Source organism: Anabrus simplex, chromosome 11 (assembly GCF_040414725.1).
Source record: "Anabrus simplex isolate iqAnaSimp1 chromosome 11, ASM4041472v1, whole genome shotgun sequence".
NCBI classification, from domain to species: domain Eukaryota; kingdom Metazoa; phylum Arthropoda; class Insecta; order Orthoptera; family Tettigoniidae; genus Anabrus; species Anabrus simplex.
In genome coordinates this window covers 87,399,743-87,417,347 of record NC_090275.1, presented here as the reverse complement: position 1 = coordinate 87,417,347, position 17,605 = coordinate 87,399,743, and the positions used below count along the sequence as shown (strand labels likewise).

The following is a 17,605-nucleotide window of genomic DNA, read 5'->3' as shown; positions in this document are numbered from 1 at the left end:
AAAAAGATCACTAACACATCAAAATGGAATATAAGCTCCTTCAGTAACAGAACACTTAAAATTTATATGCTCTTAATCCGGGTGCAAAATCAGCAATAGCGGCTCACTGTAAAGGGAAGAGGGGCACGTGCCCCTCCAGCTGAGTAGCTGTTATTGCTTGCTTTTATAAGTAGGCCTACTGACAATTTGAATGATGATACATTCAGTTTTTATATTAGGTGCCGCATGCAGCTAGTGCGTCAATGTTTTCATCAGACGTGCACTTCGCTTCATCAGGCGGGCTTCTTACTGGCCGGCTCGCTGGCCGGTCATGCTGGCCCTGTGCCCTTCGGTGTTGACTCTTTCTTCGGTAATTTTCATTTGCGCATGCGTAGAACTAACGATTTTTTAACAAGCACAGTATGGGAGATTGGGTCATTGCCGAAGTCAGCCCTCTACGATTCCAAAAATACACGAAGGCTTATTGTGTCAAGCCTGTTTCAAGTTCATGTTGCAAGTCTGTTGTCTGCGGTATGACAGGTGTGCTGTACTGGCTAATGAAATTGGTCAGTATCCTTTTTCATAATATTTAGTGTGGTGTCGTTAAAAGTAAATCTTATTACAAGTCATTAATCTCATTTTTAGTCCGTATTGACGATAGTGATTACATACAATTTACAAAATATACATTTAATGTTAACCTAGTCAATACTTACAATACCACATTTTGTAGTTAAATAATTATAAATGATAGAAAGGTTGTGAACATGTTTTGCCCTTCTTAATGGGCATCATCAGCACAATGGATAACCTTAAAACAAATAATTACAACTAAGAACGTTTACAATTATTGGTCATATAAAATTGGAATGAGATGTTGTGATGTTAAAAGTTATTTTCGATATCATGATAAGAAAGTTTGACGCGAATGTTACAAACAGAAGTTAAAACTACTGTAGTACATTTTTACAATATTGTCTAAAAAATATATTTAAAGTTAAAAATTTCATTGTTCCGTATTGATATCACAATTAAAATTGAAATAATTGATAAGGAGATTCCACCTATTCAATACCAAAGAATAAGAAATGTAGTGAATTACATTCTCATTTAATAATAATTAGAAATGGTACCGGTTTCAACCCTAGTCCAGGTCATCATCAGCCGATTAAGAAATGGAAAACAATGCATAGGATCAGTAGAAGAGGTAATATGAAAAGGAAATGAACAGGGGTAGACACTGTAAAACTTAGAAGAAGTAAAATACAAGTCATTCAAAAGAAAAACAGTGCGCAATTCTCTTAGCGGCAGCAAGGCACATGCAGTGCTAGGCAAAGTCCCACAATGATTACGAATAGCGGAGAACTGTTCAAAGCCAGTTATTTAAACAATGTCAGGCATAAAGTCACATCACAATCGAACACATACGAAGGTCCATATTCGTGTAGGAGTTGAAGACGAGCAGATTCATTGAAGCAACTTGCCAGCTCCCGGTGATGAGCGCGACACATTCAATATCAGGCACTGTGGTTTCAAGCGCCAAAGTAAAATGGAGAATAGCTTGACGATCCAGTTATTTTCCTTGGTTGCGGGAAAGTAATTATATAGATAAATATAATAATTGAGTAAGTAATTGTGCTCCTATAGAATTACTTACTCAATTATTATATTTATCTATATACTTACTTTCCCGCAACCAAGGAAAATAACTGGATCATCAAGCTATTCTCCATTTTACTTTGGCGCTTGAAACCACAGTGCCCGATATTGAATGTGTCGCGCTGATCACCGGGAGCTGGCAAGTTGCTTCATTGAATCTGCTCGTCTTCAACTCCTACATGAATATGGACCATCGTATGTGTTCGATTGTGATGTGACTTTATGCCTGACAGTGTTTAAATAACTGGCTTTGAACAGTTCTCCGCTATTCGTAATCATTGTGGGACTTTGCCTAGCACTGCATGTGCCTTGCTGCCGCTAAGAGAATTGCGCACTGTTTTTCTTTTGAATGACTTGTATTTTACTTCTTCTAAGTTTTACAGTGTCTACCCCCATTCATTTCCTTTTCATATTACCTCTTCTACTGATCCTATGCATTGTTTTCCATTTCTTAATCAGATGAAGATGACCTGGACTAGGGTCGAAACCGGTACCATTTCTAATTATTATTAAATGAGAATGTAATTCACTACATTTCTTATTCTTTGGCATTGAATAGGTGGAATCTCCTTATCAATTATTTCAATTTAAAAAATATATATATCGGCATTCGTCTGGAATTGAAATGGATCCTCTTCTTTTAATTTTTGGTGAAAGTCAATGTTATTGTCGTGTTCACCACCAAGCAGATTTGAAGAAAAAGATATGTATAAAACATATGTTCCTATTGTGGAGATTAGGTCAAGAATGAACAATTGGTGTTATTTCTTGAGTTAAATTGGTTAAAACACTTTCAGGTGAGAATACGTTGAAATGGAATATACGCTGAAAATTTATCCGATGTACAAGTTGGAATGGTTAACGCTATAACAGTAGTCTTCCAGATTGTTGTGTAAATCTTAATGGTTAGAATCGAATGCCATGGAGTGTCTATCTTGTTCTGTTATTAGCGTTAGTCCAGACGAATGCCGATATATATATTTTTAGACAATATTGTAAAAATGTACTACAATAGTTTTAACTTGTGTTTGAAACATTCGCGTCAAACTTTCTTATCATGATATCGAAAATAACTTTTAACATCACAACATCTCATTCCAATTTTATATGACCAATAATTGTAAACGTTCTTAGTTGTAATTATTTGTTTTAAGGTAATCCATTGTGCTGATGATGCCCATTAAGAAGGGCGAAACATGTTCACAAACTTTCTATCATTTATAATTATTTAACCACAAAATGTGGTATTGTAAGTATTGACTAGGTTAACATTAAATGTATATTTTGTAAAAGTAAATCTGTCGTGTACAGTATCCGGATATATAGAATTGCTATGAAGAGTTGCATAAGGAATATAACGTATATACTCAAAGATACGATTAATCTGTAGGCTACGTTCAATGAATTATGTGAGTAATATTCTAAATAGTTCTCTTTCACAACTCTCCCTAACTGAAAAGACAGAGATAAAGACACATGCTCCACCAATAGGGCCTACCTCATTTACAACTAGAACAAGTCTGACAATATAAAGAGCGTGAATATCGATGTAGATTCCAGCCAGGGATGTATATGGAATACAAGCAATTGCGTGGCTTGCACCAGTCAGTGCTGTGCTTTTAGCTGGTATGAGTATAAGACAAGGTTAAACAAATCTTAAAGGTGAACCACAGCACTAGGCACATACCCAACACGAATAAGGACCAAGGCAATGGAATACTTACCTTGAGTACTCTAGGAGTTGCCGTAGATACACAGAAACAAAGCTGGTATGGTATTAGTCAGTTTAGCACTAGTTGAAAGAAGAAAACCAGAGACTAGGATTCAAAAGATGAGTTTAATTTTGGAATTTACTAAAAACTGGTTTAATAACTGAGAAGGAAATAATGCCTTAATATCAGGCTCAATGAAAGGTAACATAATCAGGGTTAAGTAAAATTAAATAAAAACCTACTTGGAATAAATTAAGATCTAATTTAAACAGTTTGTGGATGGCCAATCAATGTTAAATAACAGGGAGGTAATATTTAAAGTCGATTAAGTACACTTGCATAGGGTCGAGTTAAGAAATTTCAATCATGAACCAGAAATAGGCTAAAGAAATAAACATCCGAAGGAAGACGAAAAATAAACTGATATAAAGGGAAATGGTTTTAAAACATCAGAAAAGAATCAAAGTACACATGAATTATAGCACAGGGTACTGAATTCATGCCAGGGATAATGATATTTTCACTACTTCAGGTCATTCAATAATCAACAATCCATCAAATCCGTAAACATCACCATGGTTACCGGTGCAGGCAAAATTACAAGACGGCACCAATCCCAGCATTCCCACAATAATCAAATTCATGAATGAACAATAGAGAATCAGAATGAAACCTATAGAGAATCTCTTTTAATGAATGTTTACTGTATGGTGTAAAATATTGTTGTAGAATAAATTATTTGTGTTCCCGTTATCTACCTAACCTGTATGGTGTAAAATACTGTTGTAGAATATTTTATTTGTATTCCCTTTATCTACCTAAGTAACTATTAGATTGTAAATCATTATGGTGAAGTGATATCTTGTAACGTTCCGGAAATTTTGTGACGCGGACTTTTGGAGCAGGGTGTGTTGGCCCCTGTCTGTTCTAGAAGCATGCCATTGCTAATTCTGGAAGACTGAATGTTCGTGATTGGTGTCTGCCAATGTTCTGGAATATCGTGAAAACATCGCGACTTGATAAAGAGTTTTCATTGGTGGATCTGGGTGACAGTGGGGAAGCTCCTGTGCTCTGATTGGTCACTTGGTAATCACACCGCGGCCAGTTTTGCCCTTTTAAGAGAGTGAGGAGAGATTTCATGGTCTTTCATTTTCTCGTCAGTCCAGCCATTACCATTCATGCATTCTCTGCCAAGGCACTTGCTCTGAGCACACCTCGGAGAGCCAAGTCACCGAGCACCACCCTGCTTCACCGCCAGCCTGCCATCCTCTCCCGTCAAACAACCTCTTCGCCGCGAGCTTCCGCTCGCCACAGCCAGCCAGCCTGGAGAGCCAGCCACATTCCCTACATGGTCCGTTCCCCTCTGATAAACTCGGAGTGGACATCCAGCGGCCTTCGCCACACAGTCTTGCGAAGCCAACCCGGCCACATCGCCAGCCCTGCCAGCGCCGTTCCCTCGGCAGTCCGACCACTCTGATATACTCTGAGTGGACTGTCTGTGGTTTTCACTATTCACTCCGGTGAAGTCCACCCGGTCATGTCTCCAGCCAAGCCACTGCAAGTCCAGCAGGGCTCAGAAGAAGCAAATTTGCCTAGCACTCAGTGTGGTTATCTGTTTGTTTCTTGTCTCGGTGCGATCCAATAAAACTACACCTGGCACGACTGGTACCCACTGAGTGTGCCTATTAGACGCTGGTCCTCTTCGGAGTTTGACCCTTTGTGCTATTCCTCATATCCCATCAAGTCTCCCCCCCCCCCCCCTCACCGACCATATCCACCCCCACCTCCCCCACCCCCGAAATATGGATAACCCTCGTGGACTGAGTAACTGGGGCTCATATTGTAATTTCAAACTCCCTATAAGTATCACAATAAACCAAACCTCCACCCTCAATGACGAAGACTATGTTGTTGTATATTCGCCACGCAGCAAAACCTAAACCTCACTTCGCCGCCATAGAATGCAAATTGCCAACATCCTCCACCCGCTATCTCACCTAATCCATAGCCTAGCTGAAGATCCAGATACCTACACCTACATCTTCCCTAATAGCCCCACCCACTGCTCCACTATCTCTGAAACCCTAAAGAAGAACAATATACCCTCCGACATTATCTCCCCCACCTTAGACCAGGAACAGGTGGAAGAAGAAACAGAAGATCCTCAAGAAACTGAAGAAATTGAAAAACATCCCTTCAAGCATCCCCTCCACTACACCCACAAAACGCCCCATTTCCTATTTCCTCCAAATGCAACTTCATAATTATTCCACTAACTAACCCAGGAAGTGTTCCCCTCACCCACCAGTGTGTTATACAATCAATAGAACCAATCATCAGCCGCCACATAGCTGTCATTGAGGAGACCCATAATAATCACTTGATCATCACCCCTACCTCTAATAAATCACTACCAACCATCCTCAACATGCTCCAACAGCCGACATCCCCCCTCAATCATCTTCAACCCTGTTAGCATCTCTGCATCCCAAACTGACTCTATGCCTCAATCCACTCCCACTCATTCTGCTTCTGAAATCAGTACCCAAACCACCACTTCACCACCTAGCCAGTCCATCCAAATCCAAACCAACCCCCACCTACACTAACAGACACAGGATCTGGGTCCAGTGACCCAATTCCAAGTATACACAACAAAATCACCCAGACTGGAAGCAGGCGTAAAAAACCTGCTCCCAGGCCTGCCGCACTCACCAATACACCCACACATACAAGATCACACAAACCTCCTTCCCCCTCCCTTATCACACAATGCTTTAACTGCTTAAAGCTCAACCATACCGCTGCATCCTGCATGGAAATCACCCACTGCAATAGGTGTGGCGGCCCACACCAGCACCCTGATCGTAAGGTGCCTCAGGAGCAGGCGAGGTGTGCCAACTGCCAAGACAGCCATGCCGCCTCGTTCCCTGGATTCCCCTTCATCAAGTGGGCAGTTAAAGCACACTACAAGCACGCACAACCCATAAACACAAGCAACCCACCCCCACTCTTAAAACTCAAAATCCCTCCACCTACCTCCAATGATGCTACCATCCCCCCTCCCCACCAACCCAGCTTAAGACACATCCACCCTAATCCGCCTACTTCTAAACATACTTTCCCCTCAAATCTCTCCCCTACTTCCCACCATGCCAAGTAGACAACTTATCATGTATTAACTCTCCCCTCCAACCAACCCCGTCAAGATACCAACTGTTATCCACTACCAAGCAAGCCCTAATCAGCACCCTCCCCCAGCAAATCACCTTGCTGACTCCCATCTCTAACCTTCTTCTTCTTAGCACTGAATTAATTTGAAAAGCGTCACTGACAGTTACGCAACAACGGACGTGGTTACCACCTGGATGGGTGACCCATGCCTATACCTGCTTGCTCTCTACACCTTGAGCCATGTGAAACTACCACCATCCAATACTTGTTGGGCAAATGAAATCCTGGACTAAACCAGGGTCTCCAAAATTTAGTCGTCCCCCAAAAAGGGGCGCAGGTCATATTCTGACCAGTAAAGATCCCCAAAACACGATTCCCCTTCACCCTAATCAATGCAGTCTTAGCCAAACTTTTAAGAGATAGCACTCAAGACCTCATTTCGGTCGATGGGTTAAAATCCTCAATCGGAATCCGGTCATCCGGAATCTCCGTTTGAGACTGGGGCATGTCGTGGTCTTTCATTTTCTCGTCAGTCCAGTGATCAGACGCACGTCAGCAAATCCTCGCTCCTGGGATGGGCTACTTTGGGGTAAGCACTGTTGGTCTCAGTTCCACCTTAATTTACATTTAATGTTTCGCTTGTATTTTCACATAGGAGTTTGCCGTACTCACACAGACTCACCATTCAATTTATCAGATGCCTTAGAAAGCACGTGAACTTTCGTTTTGTATTGTATTTGTATCCTGTGGTTCATCTGAGCCTCAAAATTGTATGGTAGAAGTCGCATTAAGTTAAGATATCTCTAGTTAACCTCTTGACCTAATAGTAAAGCTCTTGGCAAGGTACATCTAATTTGTATTTTGGAAATGGTATAAGTGGATTGTTTGGATAGATGAATTTTGTTCAGAATTTTCTTTGTAATGTTTATTTTGGAAAATAATATCTTGAACCAAGGGATCAGCATTGATTTTTCTGGAAACCCGCAACCTGCATATCCCAATGACCCTGGTATGTTTCCCAGACCCGCTCCACATTTCTTTATTATAGTCGTCACGTTGCCCAACCTGATGTTGTTTCTATTGGCACAGTTCATCTGATGTTTTATGGTGTGCTAAGGTTTTAAAGGTGCTGTGTAATTTGATTTGTTTCCCATTTTCTTAACTGTGTATTGTATAACCACTGAAAACTGGTTACACAAGAATAATGAAGCTTCAGAAAATAAGATAAAATAAAGAGAAAGGATAACCCAAAAATAAATAGTACCAATAAGGAATTGAATACTAGTAACAAACACTTGTGGGAACTCTATCAGGCATTACACAACCCAATTGACACCTTTCTTTAGGGTCATAATAGTACCACTATGTTACTTCCAAAAACTTTACCTCTAAACATATTATAATAATAATAATAATAATAATAATAATAATAATAATAATAATAATAATAATAATAATAATAATAATAATAATAATAATAATAATAATAATAATAATATGATCTTGCCCGCCTCGTGAACACCATCGTTAAGGCATCAAGTCTTTATAATCTGACACCATCGTTAGTTGGTTCAAGTCCCACTGGAGGAAAACATTTTCTCCATCAGAATGTTGGTCAGCTGGGTAGGAGAGGTAGTGGTATACAATTGCTAATCCTTGGATTGTGTACTAAAACCATGGGTTTAATTGCAAACCTCTGCGCAGTGTTCATATGGAGTGAGGGCATATGACACTGCTGCTGGTGATTCATTATAAATTACAAAAGTGATTCATCCATTGGATGCAGACGTTAACACCTAGAACAGACCCTTTGGTGCTATTCAACAGGAGTAGGCTCTGTGCTGCACTGGGTTTCACCCTCTCTTTCACTAACTGTCATATAATTTTCAGTCATTTACCATGTCTTTGAAAGGAAATAGAGCAGAAATTTTTTGTATGCTGCCTAGAACCACATAGGTAACAATAAATATCGGGTTTGTAGGCCTTGGATGGACAAGCACCATTGCCAGGTCTAGAAGGAACAGAAGAACCAGGATTAATAGGAGGAGGTAGGTGTACAGGTCTGGATGCATCTCCATGCTTAACATCTTCTGCGAACGAACAAGCAGTTTCTAATTCAGAGAAGTTGGTAGAACATCTCATCAACGACAAGTAAGATCTGTATATAGGATAATATCTTTTGTTTATTTCCACCTATTCAATGTATTTTCCTATTATTTGCTATGTATGGGTTAGACACTTATTAAAATTTAAGTTCATATTGCTTAGATTCCATTCTTCTATCTTCTGTGTGGTTCCTTTGCTTCTATGTCATGTTGGTTTAGCTGTATGAGGTAATCTTTGAGAATGTTCTGAGGGTGATATGTGTCATATTGGTATGGACCTTTGTCATGAAAACATTTTTGTATTATATAATCCGACTGTGATGTACTCCAGTAAATTTTAAATACCAAATTTTAATGTGTTAAAACTTTTCAAATGTTTTATATTGTGGCCCATATGTTTTAATGTGTTCTGTATACTCATGTTCTAACTTATTGTAACCTTTTACCTTTGACCACAGATATTTTAACTTCATGCTACTGTATATTGCATTTTCATCCCCCATTAGACATCCGGATGTCTAACATAGTAACAACTTATGATTTTGTCTAATGGCTGGGAACTAATCATGTACTAGCTGATGATGGCCGTTAAGGGCCGAAACCAGTACTAGTGTAATCTATTTACAATAAATTAGGTATTGATTGGTGGAAAAACACATTTCTTGTCTATACAATATCTAACAAAGTCGTGTACAAAGAGCTATAACCCATTACAGATACTATGCGTAAGAGGAGACAGGTATTCTTTGGTCATCTCATGAGGATGCAGGATTCGAGACTTCTGAAACAACTAGTTTGACATAATATCATCTAAAAAAAATACCACAACATGATGTAAATGGATCAGAGAAGTAAGAAAGTATCTGAATGAAATAGGCTTTACAATAGAAGACACCACAAATAAGATAAAAATGAATACAAAACTCAAGAATACAAACCTCCGCTTTACCCTTACACAAAACAAACCAACAACACGCATATTTTCAATCGAGGAAAGGGCACAACGATCGGAACCTGTGAAGAAGTACTGGGAGGACCGCAAAGCCCGAACGATCCCTTCAAGGAGACCTAAAGGACGGACTGACTAAAGTGATCCTATGCAGTCATAACAGAAGAAGAAAAGTAAACTTGTTGTCTTAAAGGACAAAGATTAGGATTCTTAAGAAGTCTTCTAATTCAAGCTTGCTAAATTTACTGTGTTTAGTGAGGTTGTCTTTGATAATATTTACAGTTTCCTTGACTAGCACGTTAGAGTACATGTTAGTATTATCAAAAGAGCACATAATGTGGTTGGGTAATAAGGTGAATTTTTTTTAGTATCACAAATATCTACTGTATTTTTTATTGGGAATTTATTGTTAAAATTGTAATGTGTTTTGAGAAAGTTGTGGATATATTTTGAGGTTTTATATGTCGGACTATTTCTGCAATATTGATGATTGGACGTTTTGGTATATTTTTCTTATGCTATTTAGGTAAGGCTCTTGCGATTAGGGTTCATCAGGATTAGTTTTTGCTGTTCTTGTTTATTTAGTAAAAAGGTAGAATTCTTTAATAGTGTTTTAAATTCTGTTGGATTCTTACTGAGGGTCTTTATTAACTATTCTGTCTCATTTGTGAAAAAATCTGTTTAAGCTCTAAATTTATTTCTTACGCCCTCAACATTTACAGAGCACCTTTTAACAAAGTTCAATTCAACACAGAATTAACTGTGTTCTTATAGAACTTTATAATTATGGTTACTTACTATCAAGCATTTTTTCTCACTTCTACAACGTAATTTAAGAAGGCAGCAGACTTATCTCATCACAAAAGATTAACAACAAACTAGCAACTTTAAAATTTATTTAAACTCCACTTGGAGTAATCAATAACACTTTTCTTCATTATTATTCTAAAGATTAAGCTCTTTAAGCTCCAAGCTTATTTCTTACGCCCTTTCTTAAAAAACTACAATTAAGAGCAATCAAGATTCTGATTTATTATCTTTCAGGTTTGAGATTAAGGCTGAAGATGCCCTTAAAAATATGGGCAAAACATGTCCCTATAATTTACTTCATAAGTTTTAATTCTTAAATAAAATTACTCTTTATGTACTGAATAGGTAGAATTTGACTTTGACGATAAAGTCATTTCCAATTCGTGGATTTACGGCATAGAAGAATGGAATTCATGTTTAAGTAAAGGAATAATGTCGTCATCATTGAACAATGCACAGGCCTTAACCGTATTCTTTGTTCGTATGGCCGGGGCGAGTAGACTGTATTTCATTCATTTTGGTACAGGCAATAGACTCCGTAGTAGGGCTATCAGTGAGCAGATTAATTTGAATGGACTTACAGATTACCTGGCCATCCAACAGTAGTTCGTTAGATAATGTATATAGTGATGTGAACGTATTTCAGATAGACTTCATTGACAGTAGGTACATTTAAACAGTTCAAGATACTTGAGTGCGTAAGAATCTAGATCACCATCTTCTTCAACTGTACACCAACATTTCATTCCATACTTTCTCTTAAAATGAACAAGACAGTGAAGTAAGTGACTAATGATCAAATATTTAACATTGTATAATGTGTATTTGGGTATGCATTTGTTTACATGTGTATGTTTGGTAAGAAAGTGAAGTTTTGAAAAAGTAGTGCCCCTCCGCCAATCACCCTCAGCAGCCACTGCTGGAAATCACAAAAAAATGGTGGGGGAGGGGAGAAAGATTACATGGTTTAAATACTAGTGTTTATTTCAGGCAGTGCCCGGCAGGGGGGGAGGGTATATAATGTTAATTTCCCATAATTTATTGCTCAAGGTCTGGAAGTCATTCTATTATTTCTATATTATGTGTATTATTGCTGATATTTTTATGAAAATATGTACAGTAAAAAACATTTATTTCAGTAATATAATGTGTCCTACATTTTCCTCATTATTTTGTAATGAAATAATCTCTCCCCCCCCCCCCCCCCGGCAATTTTAGTGGGAAGGAACCTTTGAAATAAAATCGTCGGTGGGGGGAATCTCCCTTCCACCCCACAACTTCGCATCATGCCCTTGATTAATCCACTCTCACACATAAAGCGAATAACAAGATCAACTTCATTTCTGTAATTCAAGTACTGTCCTACCTAAAAATAAATACAAGAATCAGAGTATACACAAATCATTCAATTATAACCACCGTCAGGAGGCCATTGGTATTGATCAGCAGGAAAAGGGAGTCCCAGTTATCAAGAGTTTGGGAACAACAGCTGTAGGTAATGGGAAGTCTGGTATAAAAAGAAACAAACAAACATGAAAAGGAACTTACAATAGGATAAGCAGAATGACAGACCAGTGCAAGAAGGGGAAGCAAAGGGAAGAGGAGATTATGACATATCTTCAGTCTTAGATAGACCGTAAATTTGTCTTCACTGCACAGGTTGCATGTCAGTGGTATGACAGCAGGAAGCTGCCACCATAATAACAAATGCAGTACTGCATACAGTCAGGGGAAGCGCCAGTGTTGCCAATGACATGCATGTGGTGCTACAGATCACCAGGCGACATCTATCGTTTTACTGTTATTAATCATGTCAAGGTCCGTCTTGTCAATACATTTCAAAATCTTGCATATATACTAAAACCATCAAATACATAAATATATATAAGTACATGTTTTGAGAATTAAAAATTCTCTTCTTCAGCTTGTAGATTAAAATCACATGTATGTAAAAGACTTTATTTAAAACTATTTTATGTCCTAACAAGGTACTGGACAAAAACAATAATACAATAACAACATTAAAAGTTCAAATTCATGTTATCTCCAAAGTCCTGTAAAACGTTAGTATATATTAGATAATATTGTCAACCAGCTCAATTTTAGTACCATATACAAACTTTTTACAGGACTGTGGACATAACATGAATGATATTCATGTTTGAACCAGATTGGTGTTAAGTGTCCGTATCAGATGCACACAACTTACGAACAACACAGGGACATTCACTCTAAACCAAATTAAACAATAGATCACTACATCTGACGAAAAAGAATACCTATTCAAATTATGAATGTTCCCCTTCAAGCTACATAAAAGGCATTACCAATATTACATCAAACAAACCTACAGTAAATTATAAATCAAGTTGCTCGTCTGTACAGATAGGGATGCCAACTCCCAGATCAACTCAAGAACATTTAGCTGCTGTAGGAGCTACAACATAGTTCGGCATTAAACACAGCAGTACTGATGTGTCATTTAGTTTCAATTTTGATTGTGTTGTTCGGACTTCATCAATGTTTTAAATTAAGATTGTAAATTGTGGTATACCAAATGTGTTTATTATTGGTTATACTGTACTGTGTGCAAATGTCTTCCAATTGTAGCGTTGGTGAAGATGACCCAATATATATGGGGTCAAAACTAGTCCCAGTTTTATAAGACAATATACAAGCTTATGGTATTGAATAGGTGGACCCTTCTCTACCCTTTGACAATGATCAGTTGTCAATATGGACCATAATGAAACTCGTAACTTATGAATGGAATTAAAGACACAGGTGAAAGAAAAATATGGCCGCATTTTTTAAAAACAGCAGCTTGCATTGCCGATAGATCGGCCGCCTGACACTATAAGAGTTAAGATCATGGCTTCAAAGAATGGTTATGAAACCTACTACTGTATTCGTATTACTATTACTAAGAAGAAGATGATGATATGTAAACTTACCGGCAAGAAAAATGTGGACATTTCTTTGATTGTGTAACCACATTCCTCTGGGAACATCTGAAGACAAATAGTTTGACTGTTAAGAAGTGCGCTAACAGGTGAAAGAGTTTCCGCAAGCCCCTCCGTACCAGGAATGAGGAACACAGTGTCTGGTAACTTGCCCAGTGAAGGGAGCTGTACCATTGTTGGATACTCGGCACGTTCATCTGACAGCATAATTTTCAGATATGCTGTATCTAATTGCAGCACTGCTTCTAGCTTCATGTCTATGAGAAAGAAACAAAGAAAACAAGATAATTATTTGGAAAATAACATAAGCATACTTGTTCAATGAACAACTAACTGTACATCTATAATAATATTTCACATCTATAATAATATTTTACTAAGTTCTGTTTGCTAACAGCTGCCTTTGACATCCAATATGTTGCACCTATGTATCTACTATCTGCCTAGTAAGATCACATGGTTCACAGAGGATGCAAAAACAAAAGAAAGAAAAAAAAAACAGCTAACAAAAAACTATTCCAAATCTTAAATAATAGAACCACATATCTGAATGTAATCAGCTATATTACAAGTCTACATTCAGTCACATATAGAAAGACAGAACATGGAAAACAGAATACATAACAGGTTAAATGAGCAACAGAAAGAGGAGAGAGAAATAAAGAGATTAACCTGCGACTGCTCGTGCTGTTAAAAAATCAAACCAGAGTTCTTCCTAGGGCCTTTTTAATGGCTGCATCGCCCTCCTGTTTTTAAAGGCCACCCGGCTAACAAAACCTAGATATGGGCTAGTTGTATGTATGTATGTTCAATCCGTCAGTGATGTCGCTGGTGGGATCCTCAATAGCTCTGCCATCAGCTGTCATAGATGGCCTAGGCATCACTGAAGAGGCATACTAGAGAAATGAGGAGTGAGGTAGTTTCCCGTTGCTTTCCTCACCGAGCCAGAGTTGCTATTACACATCAGTCTGCCAAACCCACTGAAATGCATACACCAACCAACCCTATGAGCAACATTTTCACACCATTCATAGCAGGGACTGGCTGCATAAGGATTGGCATTACTAGCATCACTCATACCTCAGTCACTTTCATATTGTCAAAGCCAAGGATAAGACAGAGACAGATTATGAAAGTAACAAAATTGCTCTAGCCTATACCAGAAGACATAGTGCACTGTAAACACTAGGTCCTGCCAGCAAAGGCGGATGTGCTAGTTACATAATATTAATACATATTTGAGACATTGGGTGTTCCAATGCAAATGCTTTAAAATTGTTTATGTAAATGATAAATCTTCATAGTAATATGTGGTGGTACGGAGGACTGGAACTAAGCATTATGTGTTGCAAGAAGTAATTATTGAGTTGGGAAATATAATTTTATAAAGCTTTTTTTATTTAACATGTCTGAAGGATTTCATTTTTGTTTGTAATATTTTGTATTCTGAGAAATGAAGAAATAAGAACTCTGGACTCTGCTGAAATATTTTTTTAAAAATGTAATTTAGGACCAGCAAGATATATGGACAGTATAAACTTTGCAAGATGCAAGAAGTATTTTGAAGGAATGGTTGTATTCAAATTTAATGTAACCTGAAATGCAAGTAGTATTTTGGAATGAATGTTGTAGTCAAATTTTATGAAGTATTTTGGATTGAGTTTTGTATTCAAATTTTATGTAACTAGAAAAGGATGTAAATTAGGAAAACCTCAAGAATGGGACTTATGAACTTTACTGTTAACATTGCAAGAGTGATTAAGTGATCTGTATATCAAGATGTAATTTTGTAACATTTGAAAAAATGTAACGTAAGGTGCTTTAATTTTGAGGCACCCTATACTGCACGTGAGGTTACCGATGTTGAAACAGGTGATGTAATTCCTCTCGCATCAGTAGGCCAGGAAATGACCATATATGGTCATGCAATTGTATTGGCGTAAAGATTGGGAATCTAGTGGAACAGTGCCCTATTGGTGGATTGTGATTCGTCAATTTCCGGGCTTAGGCCGCTTCGCGTGCGGGATGCAATTAGGCCAGGTCTATTCCATCTGACCGTCCTTGAGTGCGGTTGCGCTCGAGGAGTTCCCCTCGGGAACTCCAGTTTTCCGAGGTAAATGCAATTCTCATGTTATTCTCAATGTTTTCTGATTTAGTTTGATTTATTTTAATTCCTTTTGCATTTTGGTAATTCCTTGCTTAATGTAATTTTTAAAGTTTTAAATTTAATGTGTCTGAGTTTACCCTAGATTCCTGTCGTTTGTAATTGCAAGTCTCACCTGTTGTTTTAAAATCAATATCCATTCATTTGTGTAATTGGCTTCATAATTGTATCCATTTGTCAAATATGTTAAGTATCAGCTTCTCTGTCATTTTACTTTGTTTTTTGTAATTTTTCATTTGTTATTTTTAATATAGTTGTGCTATAGGGTGATTCTTGTGAACCTTTTCTCCCCCATAACGTCATACCTTCCCATGGACCTCATAGGGCTCCTGCAGCTTCCACAATCCTTCGTTAGTTGTCATTATTTAGGCCTGTAAGTTCCCAGCGCACAATTTGATTTAGCGTATTGATAGTTATCAGTCTCGCTTCCTACCTTGGTGTATATCCTACGCTTCTTTGTTGTTATTAATTTCCGTGTTCACATATTATTATTATATTATTATTATTATTTCTATTATGTTATTGTGTACGCATTGTCTCAAAGCAATGCTACATTCATTACTGTCAGCATAATTGCATCTGTTACATCAGAGTTTAAATGTTTAGCTCGACTATCGCGTAATGTGTGGAAGTGGTCTGGATTAGCGTGGAATCGCAAGCGAGCTCGATTCCACATTATTTCACAAACCTATATAACAGTCCACAGCAGTGATAAACCCTGACATTATATGATTATAAACGAGCAGTAGAACACGAGAAGTTCAAAATACACTTATGTCTTCTTCATGAAAATAACACTGAAATAGCTCAATTTTGCAGTTAATGTTCACCTGTCTGATATTACTATTAATGCCCTGAGGGGAATACAATGAAATGTTATCATATTCATTTTCTACATAGTATTCCCCACCCAGTTACTCATTCCTGCCACCCGGCTGACGAAAATTTCTGGGGAGAACACTGCTAACAATGGTACATTTGTAGCAAGAACTGGTGTATTTATGCCAATACTTCCTTGATGTATTAGATATGCTTTCTCCAGCCTCTATGTCAGTGTATGTTATTGGTTCAACACACAGCAGGAAGTCATTAGGCTGTAAGCAGGCAAATTTCCGAACACCCGTGCAGCTTGTTAGATAAAATGTATCCGGGAGTGATTGCACCAGGTTCCACTCAGACTGCCAAGATTACAACAATCACAGTCTGGTACCAGTTGAAGTTAGTCAGTGCTCTGCTGTGTTTCATATAAGGGACAGTCAAATGAAAAAAGGAACACGCTCTACAACGTGACCATGGATTGGTTTTATTCAAAAGTAATTACCAAAAGCTTAACACATTTATCCAACTGGAAGACGAGATGATCAATTCCAGTTTTGTAGAAAGAGGTAAGTCGCTGACAGATCCACAACCGCACCCACTGTTGCATTTCCTCGTCTGAACGAAACTGACGTCCACAAATGTTTCTCCTCAGGTCATCAAAGACATGAAAATTACAAGGTGAAAGTTCTGGGATATATGAAGGATGTTGAAGTGTTTGCCAACCAAATTACTGAAGTCAGATTGGAAATATGGGGGCAAGCATTACCATGCAGCAGATGACTCCGTCCAACAGCATTCCAGGGCATTTTGTCTTTATGGCACGTTGCAGTTACGAGATTTATAAGTCGCATACCGGTAATTAATGTTAGAAGCCAGCCCCGCGGTCGAACTTGCCTGCCTCTCAAACGGAGGGCCCGGGTTCGATTCCCAGCCAGGTCAGGCATTTTTACCTGGATTTGAGGGCTGGTGCCAGGTTCACTCATTCTACGATTACCTTTAATTGAGGCGCTATTTAATAGTGAGATGGCAACCCCAGTCTAGAGAGCCAGGAATAACAGCCGAGAGGATTCATCACACTGACCATGCACCACGTCGTAATCTGCAGGCCTTCGGACCGAGCAGCAGTCACTTGGTAGGCAGAAGGCCCATTGGGGCTGTAGTTTGGTTTGGTTTAAGAGTGTTTGTAAGATTATGAGTATACATATTTCTCTTTTGTGATGTTTAGCCAAATTGTTGATAGTTCATTCGTTCCCGGATTTTCCGTTTTCCCG

General features: G+C 38.3%; 1 protein-coding gene across 4 annotated transcripts in view; it reads right to left on the bottom strand.

Moving 5' to 3' along the window:
• The window catches only part of LOC136883507 (fatty acid synthase), an 830,097-nt gene that overhangs the window by 28,969 nt on the left and 783,523 nt on the right, over positions 1–17,605 (bottom strand). For all 4 annotated transcript variants that reach the window (XM_068229677.1, XM_068229680.1, XM_068229678.1 and 1 more), the window contains one exon: positions 13,343–13,608. In XM_068229677.1, the coding sequence (XP_068085778.1) occupies positions 13,343–13,608 (266 nt within the window). The remainder of the gene's footprint in view (positions 1–13,342; positions 13,609–17,605) is intronic.